The 13,098-nt window shown below is 39.4% G+C and overlaps 1 protein-coding gene across 5 annotated transcripts in view; it reads right to left on the bottom strand.

Moving 5' to 3' along the window:
• arhgef4 (Rho guanine nucleotide exchange factor (GEF) 4) overlaps positions 1–13,098 on the bottom strand; it is a 78,396-nt gene that overhangs the window by 31,629 nt on the left and 33,669 nt on the right. For all 5 annotated transcript variants that reach the window (XM_052547440.1, XM_052547444.1, XM_052547441.1 and 2 more), the window contains one exon: positions 1,098–6,602. In XM_052547440.1, coding sequence (XP_052403400.1) covers positions 1,098–6,602 — 5,505 coding nt within the window. The remainder of the gene's footprint in view (positions 1–1,097; positions 6,603–13,098) is intronic.

Here is a 13,098-nt window from a genome sequence, read left to right as displayed (position 1 = left end):
GGTGGTTATTGTACAGTACACGTACATGTCTTTCCATGGATTTCCACTAAGGGATGAATTTTGTCATATGTTGACTTTTAATAATGTTAAGAATTTAGAAGTAAACATTAGCAAGATATTTACACTGCATTTTTTTACATTATTAGTCTGTTGAATATATGCCTAATACATGTGTTTTTTGCCTGCACTTGCAGATTAGTACATAAAATAAATGTTTGGGGTCAGTAAGACTTTTTAGGGGAAAAAATTACTTTTATTCAGCAAAGATGCTTTAAAAACATGATTTTGCTTTCATATAAATGGTGTTCTTTTGCTAAGAATCCTGAAAAACAACGTATCATCGTTTGTACAAAAATATTAAGTAGCCCAAATGTTTTTAACACTCACCATAATAAGAAACATTTCATAAGCACTAAATCTGCATATTAGAATAATTACTAGGATCGTCTGAAACTGAAGACTGGAGTAATGGTTGCTACAAATTGAGCTTTGCCATCACAATAAATTACTACATTTTAAAATACCTTAAAGTACAAATTGTAATGATATTTCACAATATCACTGTATGAACTGTATTTTTTATCAAATAAATGCAGTGAGCTTAAGATACTTATTTCAAAAAACATTTAAAAATCTTACCAACCCTTAACTTTTAATGGAAAATATCTACCAATGCAAAAATTATGAAATCTATGAAAACAACCCTTGATGTGTTACTTTAGGAGAACAAAAAAATCTTTATTTTTTATTTTTTTGCACTGAAGGCCATACTTTTTGAAAGGGTAGACAATGTGATCATAAATGCTCCTTGTCAGCCACTAGATGGCACTACCTTTGAGAAATATTGTGACTTAAACATATAACATCCCTTGTAATATGTTGGCTAATCCAGACCAATTCCAGAAAGCACCTTAACAATCCACTTTTGCTTTGACGTATGAACAGCCTTGGGAAAAATCAAACTTAAGTAGACTTCCTATTCAAACAGCAAAGCTAAATATAGAAAGTTAAAAATCACATAGCAATCGCGTCCAAAATGTTTAAAGGACACATTAATGCTCTCCTAACATCATAAACTTCAATTGACTTTGACTTACCTCTGGTTTGTTGTTCAGGGATGCAGAATTCAGGCTATTTTGCGACTGGCTGTCTGAACTGCTGTCCTCTAGTAAGGATTCAGAATCAAAAGAGTGGGTTGTTGTGAGTTGCGCTGTCCTTGGTTTCAGAGACGTCGGTCTCTGAGGTGGATCGGAGATACCGTCAGTGCTCACTCCTTGACCGAGCGAGCAGAGAGAAGATGCAACAGATCTCGAGGGATAACGGAAGCTTCTCCGTTGTGTCCAGCCCAGGCCAGGACTGTGAGGTTTAGGGCTCATGGGCCTCGTTGGTGTATCAGTGGTCTCAAAACAGCTTAAAGATCTGGTCCAGGTAGGTGACATCTGGTTTACAAGTGCAAAAACAGTTGGGTGTACGGGTGATTGCGACCTATCCTCTACAATGGACTCGAAGCCATCTTCTGAGATCTGGTCAGAATCTGAGTAAGGAGCACAAGGCAGCTCACCTCCTTCTATATATTTTCTGTCTTCAGACTGTTCCTGAGGACCAGATTTCAAACTCTGTGAATCAGAATGACACGTGTTCCTCAAACTCTTTTGGGAAGCTGGTGAGCTATTGAGTCTGGACCTGTTCTGAGGAGCACAGAAGGCACAATCGACATGGCTCTGATGTATGGACCTGTCACAGACCATCCCCGGAACCGATAGAGTTCTTTTGAAAAGTTCCGCTTCCTTAGACCGTTTCGACTTCCTCCAGGACTGCTTGGTTTTTACCTCCTCGTTTTCTGGCTGTGCAATCTGCTCCTGGTTGTCCCTCTCAGGATATCTGGACTCAAACAGGCTAGACAGGGACTTGTGAGCCATTGCCAGCTTCATGCGCAAGTTTAAGTTATCGGTACTCTTGCTTCTTTTTTGTTGCAATCCCTCTGGCATTGCAGACACTCTAAAATTCAGTGCATCCCCATCTTTGTGCTGCTGATACAACTTTTGGGATTGTGTCTGTTTGTCTCTATTCTGCATATTTAAAGCAAACGCTTTTTCAAAAATATCATCATTGGAGTTGTCAACAAACTCTGTAATGTCTGTAAGATGATCTGTACTTTGAGAAATAGAGGTCTTGTACAGTGAAGGGATGGAATTGTTATGTGTGGGTAACCTTTTGAACTCACCCTGTTCATCTCCTTCCTCATTGGTTTCCTTAATTTCTTGATCAACCTTGCTATTGGCTTTGTGTTCTCGTTTAATCTTGCGGAATGAGGGCATTCGAGAAAAAACGGAAAACACAGATCCCTTTCCTGACTGGGTTCTCTTATTTCTTGCCGAGCTGCGAAGACTAGATGTTGACTGAGTGCTGTCCTCTGTCTCTTCACTGTTGGTACTGGAGTCAAGGTCTTGTGACACAAAACTGGAAACACTATTACCATCACTGCTATCAAAACCATTTGATAAAGAGCTAATTGTTTCTCCAGCATATTGTTCATTCATGACAGTGGCTATGTTGGCTTTTGTACACATGGCAGAAATGTTCGCATGTGGGCGGTTTGTGATGTCATCACAAGAGCCCCATTCCTCACTAAATCCACCTTCTGATGATGGACTTGCTTCCTGTTGCTCCCCCAGTCCATTTTCGATCACAAATGAGCTCTCTGGTGAACGGTCTGACTCTAAAATGGCCTCTAAATTAGTGATGGGTAAAATACGGCAACATGTAACAAATGCGCCTTCGATCTCAGCGTTGCACAGTTGCAAGGATCGCTTACAAAGAGGATCAGAAGTTTCACGTGTTGAATCAGTGCTTTCAGGAGAGCTAGCCGTGAAAGTTTCAAGCTTTCTCTCCATGTTTTCCGATGAATAAGTATCATCGACCTTAAGTGAGCCACTCAGTGGTAATATGTTTTTCTCTTGGACGGGCTCCGGATGTTTGTGTGCAAGCAAATGGCCAATATGTGAAAATTCACAGTTTGTAGAGTCTGCATTAACCTCTCCGTGTGTGTTGCATTTGTCATCTGTGTGTGAGGGACTCGAGGTTTGCAACACTGCAGATCTGCTCTGACTGATGCCGTCTGTGCCCTTGAACTGAAATCCTCCTGCTGTCTGGTCTCCTTCCACTGCAGATGAGTGCAGCTGGCACTCCTTTCCACCACAGCAATCACAGAGCTGCTTTAGTATAGGATCTCTATGGCTGCTGAATTCGTTGAATGCAGAGGGTCTAGCAACATTATCTTTTCTGTCAATTGCAGACTTCATTTCAGGTACTTTAAAGGGAGTAGCCTGAAAAGGAAGGGCATTGTCTTTGCGATCACCACCTTTTGAGACTAAAGATCCAGCATTGATACTAAACCTGCTGTATTTTTGCAAAGAATTAGGCAAAGAGATCTGTTCACCTGAGGCACACTCTTCAAAATGAATGGCTTTAATATTATTATTTGTGTCTGAGCTGTATTCATTGTTTCTACTGTTCAGCTGGGAATAATCAAAAGGGGATTGGGTATTTGTGAAAGGATCAGTGCATGCACTAGACAAAATATCAAGAACTGGCTCAATTGTTTCAACTGACTTGTTTTGTCTTGCTTGTTTGTCAGACAGGGTGTCAGGTTGTTTGGAGGTCTCTTTATATTCTATAACGCGATGTGCTACTTGTTTACAGTTCATATGAAGGCCATCACTGAGCCCAAGGCAAACATCTGTGGGGCTAACTTGAGATTTGTCATCCGAAATCTCAAACAGACTAGCCAGAGATTCGACAGGACTGTCTACAGGACACCCTTCAGATTCAGCTGTCTTAATGTCAGGACACACGACACTTGGTGACTTAGGCCTAGTGTATTCTATGCATCCCGAACTATCAGAGTAAATTACTGACTGTTCTATCGAGGGAACTATTGTGCATTCTTTCTGGTACCCTTTAATAATGTGACGTGTTTTGCTATTCTTCATCGTTCCTTCTAAAATGTCACCATCATTGGTTTCAAAAGTTTTACTCTTAACATACACTTGTGCTTCAGTGAATTTACTCTGTGTGTTAAAGTTAATTATGCTAGTTTCATAAAAATCTGCCTCAGGCTCATGTTCCTCTGAAACAATGTCCTCTAAGCAATGACTGTCCATGTGATAACTACTATCTGAGTAATCCTTTTTTTCAGTGTGCATTTGTAAAACTGGGAAATTATGTTGACCGTAATGAGGTCTGGTCTGCAGATCTGATTGTTCGGAGGTCCGGTCATTGATCACATGCTGATTCAGGGAATCTGACACTCCAGCAGAAGTTGTATTAGGCACATTTGAGAAAGCTCTCTCAGCTGCAAAAGACTCGCATTCAGAAACAACAGGTGGGATGTCATTTAAATTCTGCTTTTTAAAATTTGGACTGTTATTCTTTTCAAAGTTCAAATCGAGTTCTCTGTCACTATCGTATAATGAAAGCCTTCCAGATGTTTTCAATGATTGACTGACTTCACAATTTATGCATGCGTCCACACAGTCCTGTTCTAATTGTCCCTTTTCATAAAGAGCCGCTGTGTTTGAAATTAAACCAGAGTCGTACTCTGTCACAGTCCACCGGGTGTTCATAGAATTTGCCTTAATGGAATCAAGCTGTGATTGGCTGTGTTCCACTGAAGTTTGTGAATGGCTGTGTTCCACTGAAGCTTGTGATTGGCTGTGTTCCAAAGGAGTTTTTGATTGGCCATGTTCCACTGGAGTTTGTGATTGGCTGTACACTATGGTGTTCTGTAATTGGTTTTGCTCTGTTAAATCCTGTGATTTTCTGTTTTGTATAGAATTTTGTGATTGGCTACATTCTATAGAATACTGTAACTGAGTGAGTTCTGATGTAGTATGTGACTGACTGTTTTCTAATGAATCCTGTGATTGGATGCATTCTACAGAATCATTTGATGGGCTAAGTTCTACAGAATCCTGTGACTGGGTGAATTGTAGTGAGGCCAGTGGGTCTTGTGATTTGTTGTTGTTGTTGATTACATTTTGGGATAGCATGTCTTCTACTGAGCTCTGTGACTGGCTGTGTTCTACTGAGTCCTGCGATTGGTTGGGTTCTACTGAATTCTGTGATTGACTGCATTTTACAGAATCCTGTGATTTGGTGTGTTCTACTGGAGTCTGTGATTGGCTTTGTTTGATGAAATTTTGGGATGGCATGTCTTCTGAACTCTGCGATTGCCTGTGTTCTACTGAATACAGTGACTGACTGCATTCTACAAAATCTTTTAACTGACTATGTTCTACTGAGTCTTGTGATTGGCTGTTTTCTACTAAATTCTGTGATTGCCTACATTCTACTGAATCCTGTGACTGACTGTGTTCTATTGAGTCTAGTAATTGCCTGTGTTCTACTGAATTCTGTGATTGGCTGTGTTCAAAAAAACCTTGTGATGGCCTGTCTACTGTTGGGGACTGTGATTGGCTGTGTTCTGCTGAATTCCGTGATTGGCTGCATTCTACAGAATCCTGTGTTTGGTTATGTTCTGTTGACGCCTGTGATTTGCTGTGCTCTATTGGGGGCTGTGATTGGCTGTGCTCTACAGAGGGCTGTGATGTTCTGTGATCTAATGAGGGTTGTGATTGGCTGTGCTCTACTGAGGGCTGTGATTGGCTGTGCTCTACAGAGGGCTGTGATGTGCTGTGATCTAATGAGGGTTGTGATTGGCTGTGCTCTACTGAGGGCTGTGGTTGGCTGGGTTTTGTTGACTCCTCAAATTCCTGTTCAATAGGCTTCTCAACTGATACAGACTCGTATACAGAAAGATTTGCAATAGATGCATTCGAAATCAACTGTACTTCAGTGTTACTACTGTCAATATCATTTTTCTGTAATTTCTTCTCACTTGAGGTTATGAACTGTATCCGTGGCTCATTGTGTCCTGACTGAGTGTCTGTGATATTTTTGTTAATTTGATCCCATTTCGATCTTCCCTCAAAAGTGTCAGCAAACTGAGACTTGGCTCCATCACAGTCTGTTAAGGTCAATAATGAGTCATTAGCACATGGCTCAGTGAGTGCTTGTGGTTCTACAGCGTTCTCTAAGGCCAGTAGGGGTGTTACGATGTAGGATTGGTCATTCCTTGAAGAAGAATCAACTCCAGGTCCCGCTGGAAAATTGCCGAAAACTTCCTCACATTCCGGAGCACCCTTAGCTTCAGACATTCCAGTGCCATCAACTCCCATGTACATGATCCCCATATTTTCAGTCTGCTTTTGCAATTGTTCTCGGTCCTCTGTTCTACTGAGACTGTCAGCCTGATTCGAAGAAGAGGGATCTCTCCTTCTAACCGAAGATGAGTGTAAGTCCAGATGACCCACAGAGTTGAGCGGTGTCCTGCAGCAGTCCTCAGTTTCATGACTCAAGCCAGAGAAAGTATCACTGTACAGTGAGTGTGTGTCAAAATATTCCTCTTTTATGTCCTGTGCTGCTTCAGAAACTGGCTCACACCATTCCTGGTGGTCCTGTTGCTCTCCATGCTCCTCCCGCGGAGACTCCCCATCATCCAGACAGGCTGCCTCACTTCCAGAATCCTCTAAAGCTGGGGCCTAAAAGGACAAAGATAGTATGTAAGTTATTTTGCTGTTCTTAACAAAGAGGACTTTATTTTTCTTAAAGTAAACAGTTTATAACTGACATCTGAGGCAATTAAAAAAATTTTACTCAATTTGTTGAGTCTTCTTTTTTTTGTCTGCAATCGATTTAACTCTAAAGAAGAACATATGTTTGTGAAGGTACCCACAGAGGTATGATAATCATTTAATTACTCTTGAACTCTTTCCCCTCACACCTGGAACTAATGTGTCACCTAACCATGTCCTGCTTCATACAGCTACAAATCAAGGCTCTTTAGAAAGCATTTGCTTATATGAAGCATCTGATCCATTAGCTCATTTGTTTTAAGGAATCCTTTTCCCACAAACAAAATTGTACATGATGATGAACAGATGAAAATGTAACGAACACATGAGAGCACAACAGATTCCATGAACCATTAACATCCTATTAGCACAAGCAACAGAGGAACAAAAATTGACTACTGACCAAAAAAGCTAATAAAAAGTAAATTACAGCAATACAACAGACTGCACATACAGTAAATAACACAATATATTGCAGTCAATAGAGAAAAGGGCATTTGTAGCCATATAGTGTGGTTACAAAATCTACCATTAGGGACTAACTGGACCATGCTTAAGGGGAAAAGATTTGACCCCTTGAGATCCACTCATAGTAGGGCTACACGATTAATCGCATGTGATTGTCATGCGTGTCTCATCAGTAAAGCCGGTTCTGTGATTAGCATTAAATGTCCACCACCTGCTTTCAAATGGAGCGGCACTTACTACACAGATCCGTAGTTTGCTGACAAGCTACGCAATATCGCGTTCATAACCACATGTGATTCATTTGCGATTATGACGGGGTATTGTGTAGCTTGTCAGCGAAATATGGCTCTGTGTAGTAAATTCCACTCCATTTGAAAGCAGGTAATGGATATTTAGTACTAATCACAGAACCAGCTTTACTGACTAGACATGCATGACGATCGTATGCGATTAATCGTGCAGCACTAGTCAGCAGGATGTGGAAAGGTATGGGAACTTGCACCAGAGCAGACATTTGTGCCTCCATCTAGCTTAGAGCAAACATACAGGGATCAGTAAGAGCCAAATACTCAAATAACAAAATATCAGTGTCAAACTGTGACAGAGCACATAGGGGTTCAGCATTAGCCAAGAATAAAACCTGTCCACATTGGCCTCAGCCAACAACACAACGTCATCTGACCCCATTCAGGAACCAGAGCTTGTTTTGCCAAATTGATTACAGTTGAGTTCTTTAAATGGCTTAACATCTTAACACTACGTCGTAGGTTGTGCAGGAGGATGGGAGGGTTGGGTTTGTGTTCAAGCATGATTACACGGTATATACAGTAGACATATGAGGTAAAAATGAAAAGACAGAGCCAAAAAGAACACACGTGATCATGTACATGGGACTGCTGATGACACTTATAGCCACTTGACCCATTCCATGGTGTCACGCCTGTTAAAAATATTTACAGTCCTTCAGCTTGGTTAATATTTTTTCACCAAGAAAATTAAATATATATAGGGGTAATTTCAGATCTTTGGTATATTTTTCACATTCCTTTATTTATAGTTACTTCATGTCAAAAAAGTTGTAGACCCCATGTATATCCAAGAAAACTAAAGGATCAATTAAAACAAAAAGGACTTTTACAAAACTACAGTATAGTTACTGTCTAGCTTACATACAATTCATGAACATATGATGTATAACAGGTCATGAATATTCAATGATCTGTAAAGTTCTCTTCCAGCAAAGAATTCAGAAACATGAAGAATCTGAAAATTACAGCAAAAGCCATCTAATAATATTTCTCAAAAAATAAAGACATTAATGTACTCCATGTAGCTGAATGTAGTTGAAGCAGTCCCAGAGCGAATCCCAGAGCTCACACCAATTTTGAACAACAAAGTTTACAAATTCAACAGCAAGCTTGAGTAATTTTGCAAAGATGCTCAACTCTGATAGTGAGTCATCATTTTCTGCTACTTGAGTATAATATCTAATCTTTTTTACAGATCAAAATATAGAGTACTGAGCATCAGAAATTCTCAATCAAATACACCACTATTTAAAAGTCTATGATTAGTGACATTTTTACTGCTTTTATTTTGTCAAAGCTAAAATTTTCTGCAGCCATCACACCAGTCTTTAGTGTCACATGTCATAATCTTTCAGAAAATATTGTAATATGCTGACTTTGTGTTCAAAAACATTTATTAGTAGTGGTCAACGAATATTACTGTATTATTATTAGGGATGGGTATCGTTAAGGTTTTAACGGTATTACTATTCTTACCGATACTGCTTAACGTTCCGGTACTTTAACGGTATTCTTATCGGTACTTTGTGTTGTGTATGTGTGTGTGTGTGTTTTTTTCAAGAACAAGTTGAGAACAGAATTAACATTTCTCTAATATTTTTTATGTAAAATTAATAATGGGCTTGTCTTGGACCAGAGGTTTTAGGAGAAGTTGGTTGGTTCATAGTAGCTGCAGCTTAAATTTTTTTTATATATATACAATAAATTATATATAATAAAAAGGTTGCAAAATGTGGCAATTGGCTATTTTGTAAACTAACTTGAGGTGCTCTTCATTTAAGTTATAAATAAGCCAAATAAATGTTTACATTTACATACTGATTTTTCCTTATTTGGAATTTTAAAAACAAGTAGAAAATATGTTGATTTCATTCTCATTTTTCCCAAAAGAAATCAACAGAATTTCTACGTAAGGTTAGCAAACCAGGGAGATTTTACATTTATTTTAAATAACGTGAACAACGTTGATTCAAGATGATTTTAGCATACATACCTGACGTAGATGGGGCAACAACCAGAGACGAGCTAACGTTAGCTAGGCAGTCGATACACATAATGCACTTTTGAAAGATGCTTTGACAGATTGCTTGTGTTTCCGCCCTTACATGCAAATATTGTTTTGCACTTATGTCAACGAGGGTTGTCAGCATTTACTCTAGTGAAGTAGAACCACACTTCGGAACGTTTTGCTCTCTCCGCCATCATCACTCTTTGTATTAAGCGGGAGTTTTATGCGTGTACCGCGCTCGTTCTTGTTGTGTGTGTGACTGACAGGCAGCCTCCGCGGCGCGCATGCGAGTTCTTGCAGATCTCACAGACAAACGTCTTAATAATATGGCATATTAGAAATGTTTGGTAAGATAAAATGTGGACGATAACATTAAGCAAATCTCTTCGCCATCGTCACTCTTTATTATTAACAGGAGTTTACGTACAGTTAATGCATGTGCGTGCACTCGTTGTGGTGTGTGTGTGTGTGTGACACACAGACAGGCTCCGCGGCGTGCATGAGAGTTCACGCAGATCAAACGGACAAACGTCTTAATATGATCACACATTAGAAATGTTTGGTGAGATTAAATGTGCACGACAACATTATTAAGCAAAAATACACAGTACATTATTTTTTTTCCTCCAGTACCAAAAGCAGAGCCGATACCGTCAAATCTTACTGATACTACGGTCTTTCATAATTTAGCCCCGGGGCCAGTTTAATACCGGGTTTCGGTACCCATCCCTAATTATTATATAAACGGTCAAAACAGTTGTGCTACTTAATATTTTTGTGTAAACCATGATATAATTTTTCAGGACGCTCTGTTGAATAGGAAGTTTGAAAGAACAGCATTTATTTGAAATAAAAATCTTTTATAAAGGTCTTTATTGTCATTAAGTCGGACCAAAAAAAAGCTGCACCACCATCTGCTGTATTGGCTAGATGTTTTGTATAGCCTTTTGCTGATGGCAGCTGTACTATTCTGACAATGTCTTTCATACTTTTCTGGACCTTGACAGTGTATTTTACTTGGCAGGCAATGGGACAGTAACAAGCCTCTCGGTTTTCATCCAAAATATCTTAAATTGTGTTGCGAAGACAAACGAAGCTTTTACGGGTTTGGAATGACATGGGGTTAAGTGATTAAGGACAACATTTTAATTTTGGGGTGGAGTATCCCTTTAAAGTCACTGGAACAACACTATAAAAGAGAGAGAGAGAGAGCGCGCTCGCTAATTAGATACACTGAGAATACACAGTGAGCTCAGCATGCTTTTGCTTACATCATTCCTCATGGGTGCAGGAACAGTCCAGACTGAGTGTCTGCTTCCTCTAACCCTGACTACATGCAAATAAAACATCAACATACTGTTTACTCGTGCACATGCAGTGTTAATGTCATGTGTCAATGTAACAGTGTTTTAATAATTATTAAAGGGGAAAACTGGCTGTGCATTTTGACAAAGTTTTGGAAGCAACATCCTCTCTTTGTCATTGTTTTATTTATGCATCTATTTACAGTATGTACGCATTGTACATTAGAATACAACAATAAAACCATCAGCCAAGACATTGAGATTGCTAACAATGTCTTTCTACAGGCATTATAAACCTCCTCAGTTTAGATTTATGAGGACTGATGATTTAGGAGCAGTGGTTTGATTTCAGGGGAAGGTGGTTTTAAAATCAGGAGGTGTTTGTGGTTCAGGAGGAGGTACAGGGTGCATCAGATCAGGCTGCCACACTGAAGTGCTGGAATCACAGGATCCTGCTGCTATCCCAATGTGAGCATGAGCTCATCCCATCAGAGAGGCCAACCACAGAAAGGTAAACACACACGTGTTTGTGTGTGTTTACCTCTCTGTGGTTGGCCTCTCTGATGATCTGCACACATGCAATGATGTCTTCTTCAAAATTCACATGTAACGTTACTTGGTTACTTTGAAGTTTATTACCATTTCTGAGTGAAAATTATTTGTCCACTAAATATTTTCAGAATAGGTGATAATTTTGGGTAAGTTACACGTGCCCCACATGAGGGTTGCTCTTATTTCTAAGGGCGAGGAGCACCAGAAGCCGATCTAACATAATGAAGGTCATATGCCATCAAATTAGGGCTGCACCGATCACAATCGGCCGATCGTTATGCGCATTTCGTCAGTAAAGCCGGTTTTCTAATCAGCGGTAAATTCCATCAGGTGCGTGATTTCACATAGAGCAGCTGTTACTACACAGAGCTGTTGTTAACTGAGAAGCTGCGCAAATCCACGTTCATTTTCAGCGTTTATTTGCGCATCTTCTCAGTTAACAACGGCTCTGTGTAAACAAGAAGCTTTACTGACAAGATGCGCATTAACGATCGGCCGATCTTGATCGGAGCACCCCTACATAAAATCCATCAAATGTAAAGTTATTAGTAGTAGTAGTAGTAGTTTTTGCTTTTTATTTTCATATTTGTCAAACTTAAAAGATTCATATCCTCATGTAAAACTTTTATTTTACACAAAGATAATGCAAGTAAATACAAAATGCAGTTTTTAAAACATGGTTTGATTTATTACAGAAAAAAAGCTGCATGGCACTATGTGAAGAAGTAATTTGCCCCTAAATCTAATAACTGGTTGTGCCACCATTTGAAGCAACAATTGCAATCAAGCATTTTCGATAACTGGCAATGAGAATTTCATCGCTGTGGAAGAATTTGGCCCACTCTTCTTTGCAGAATTGTTTTAATTAAGTCACAATGGAGGATTAAAGTCCAGACGTTGACTTGGCCACTTCAAAACCTTAATATATATATTTTTTTTACTATTTTTAAAGACATTTAGAGGTGGACTCGCTGGTGTGATTGTGATCATTGTCCTGCTGCATAACCTAAGTGCACTTGAGCTAGAGGTCACAAACTGATGGCCGGACATTCTTCCTCAGGATTATCTGATAGAGTTCAGAAATCATAGTTCCATCAATTATGGCAAGTCATCCAGGTCCTGAAGCTCCAAAGCAGCCCCAGACCATCACACTACTACCATCATGTTTGACTGTTTGTATGATGGTCTTTTTATGAAATGCTGTGTTGGTTTTATGCCAGATGTAAGATATATATTCAGAGATATTCTTTTGCAAATGTGAGACGAGCCTTTGTGTTCTTTTTGGTTAGCATTGGTTTTTGCCTTGGAAATCTCCCATGGATGCCTTTTTTGCGTATTCTCTTTCTTATTGTTGAATCATGAACACTGTCCTTAATCGAGGCAAGTGAGGCCTGCAGTTCTTTAGAAGTTCTTTATGTCCTCCTGGATGAGTCTTTGTTGCACTCTTGGAGTAATTTTTGGTAGAGCAGCCACTCCTGGGGAGGTTCAACACTGTTCTAAGTTTTCTCCATTTGTGGATAATGGCTCTGACCATGGTTCGCTGGAGTCCCAAAGCCTTAGAAACAGCTTTAGAACCTTTTCCAGACTGATACATGTCAATAATTTTGTTTCTCAGCTGTTTTTTAATTTTTTTTTATTTCTTAAATTAAAACAGGTCTGGGTGTGGCTAGTGAAATATAACTCAGCTTTCTAAAATAACGTGCTAAATCACAGTTCTTCCATGATTTAACAGTAGGGGGCAATTACTTTTTCACGTAGGGCCA

This window comes from Carassius gibelio, chromosome B2 (genome assembly GCF_023724105.1).
Source record: "Carassius gibelio isolate Cgi1373 ecotype wild population from Czech Republic chromosome B2, carGib1.2-hapl.c, whole genome shotgun sequence".
NCBI lineage: Eukaryota > Metazoa > Chordata > Actinopteri > Cypriniformes > Cyprinidae > Carassius > Carassius gibelio.
Note: the sequence above shows the minus strand (reverse complement) of the source record. Positions and strands in the feature narration are given on the sequence as shown.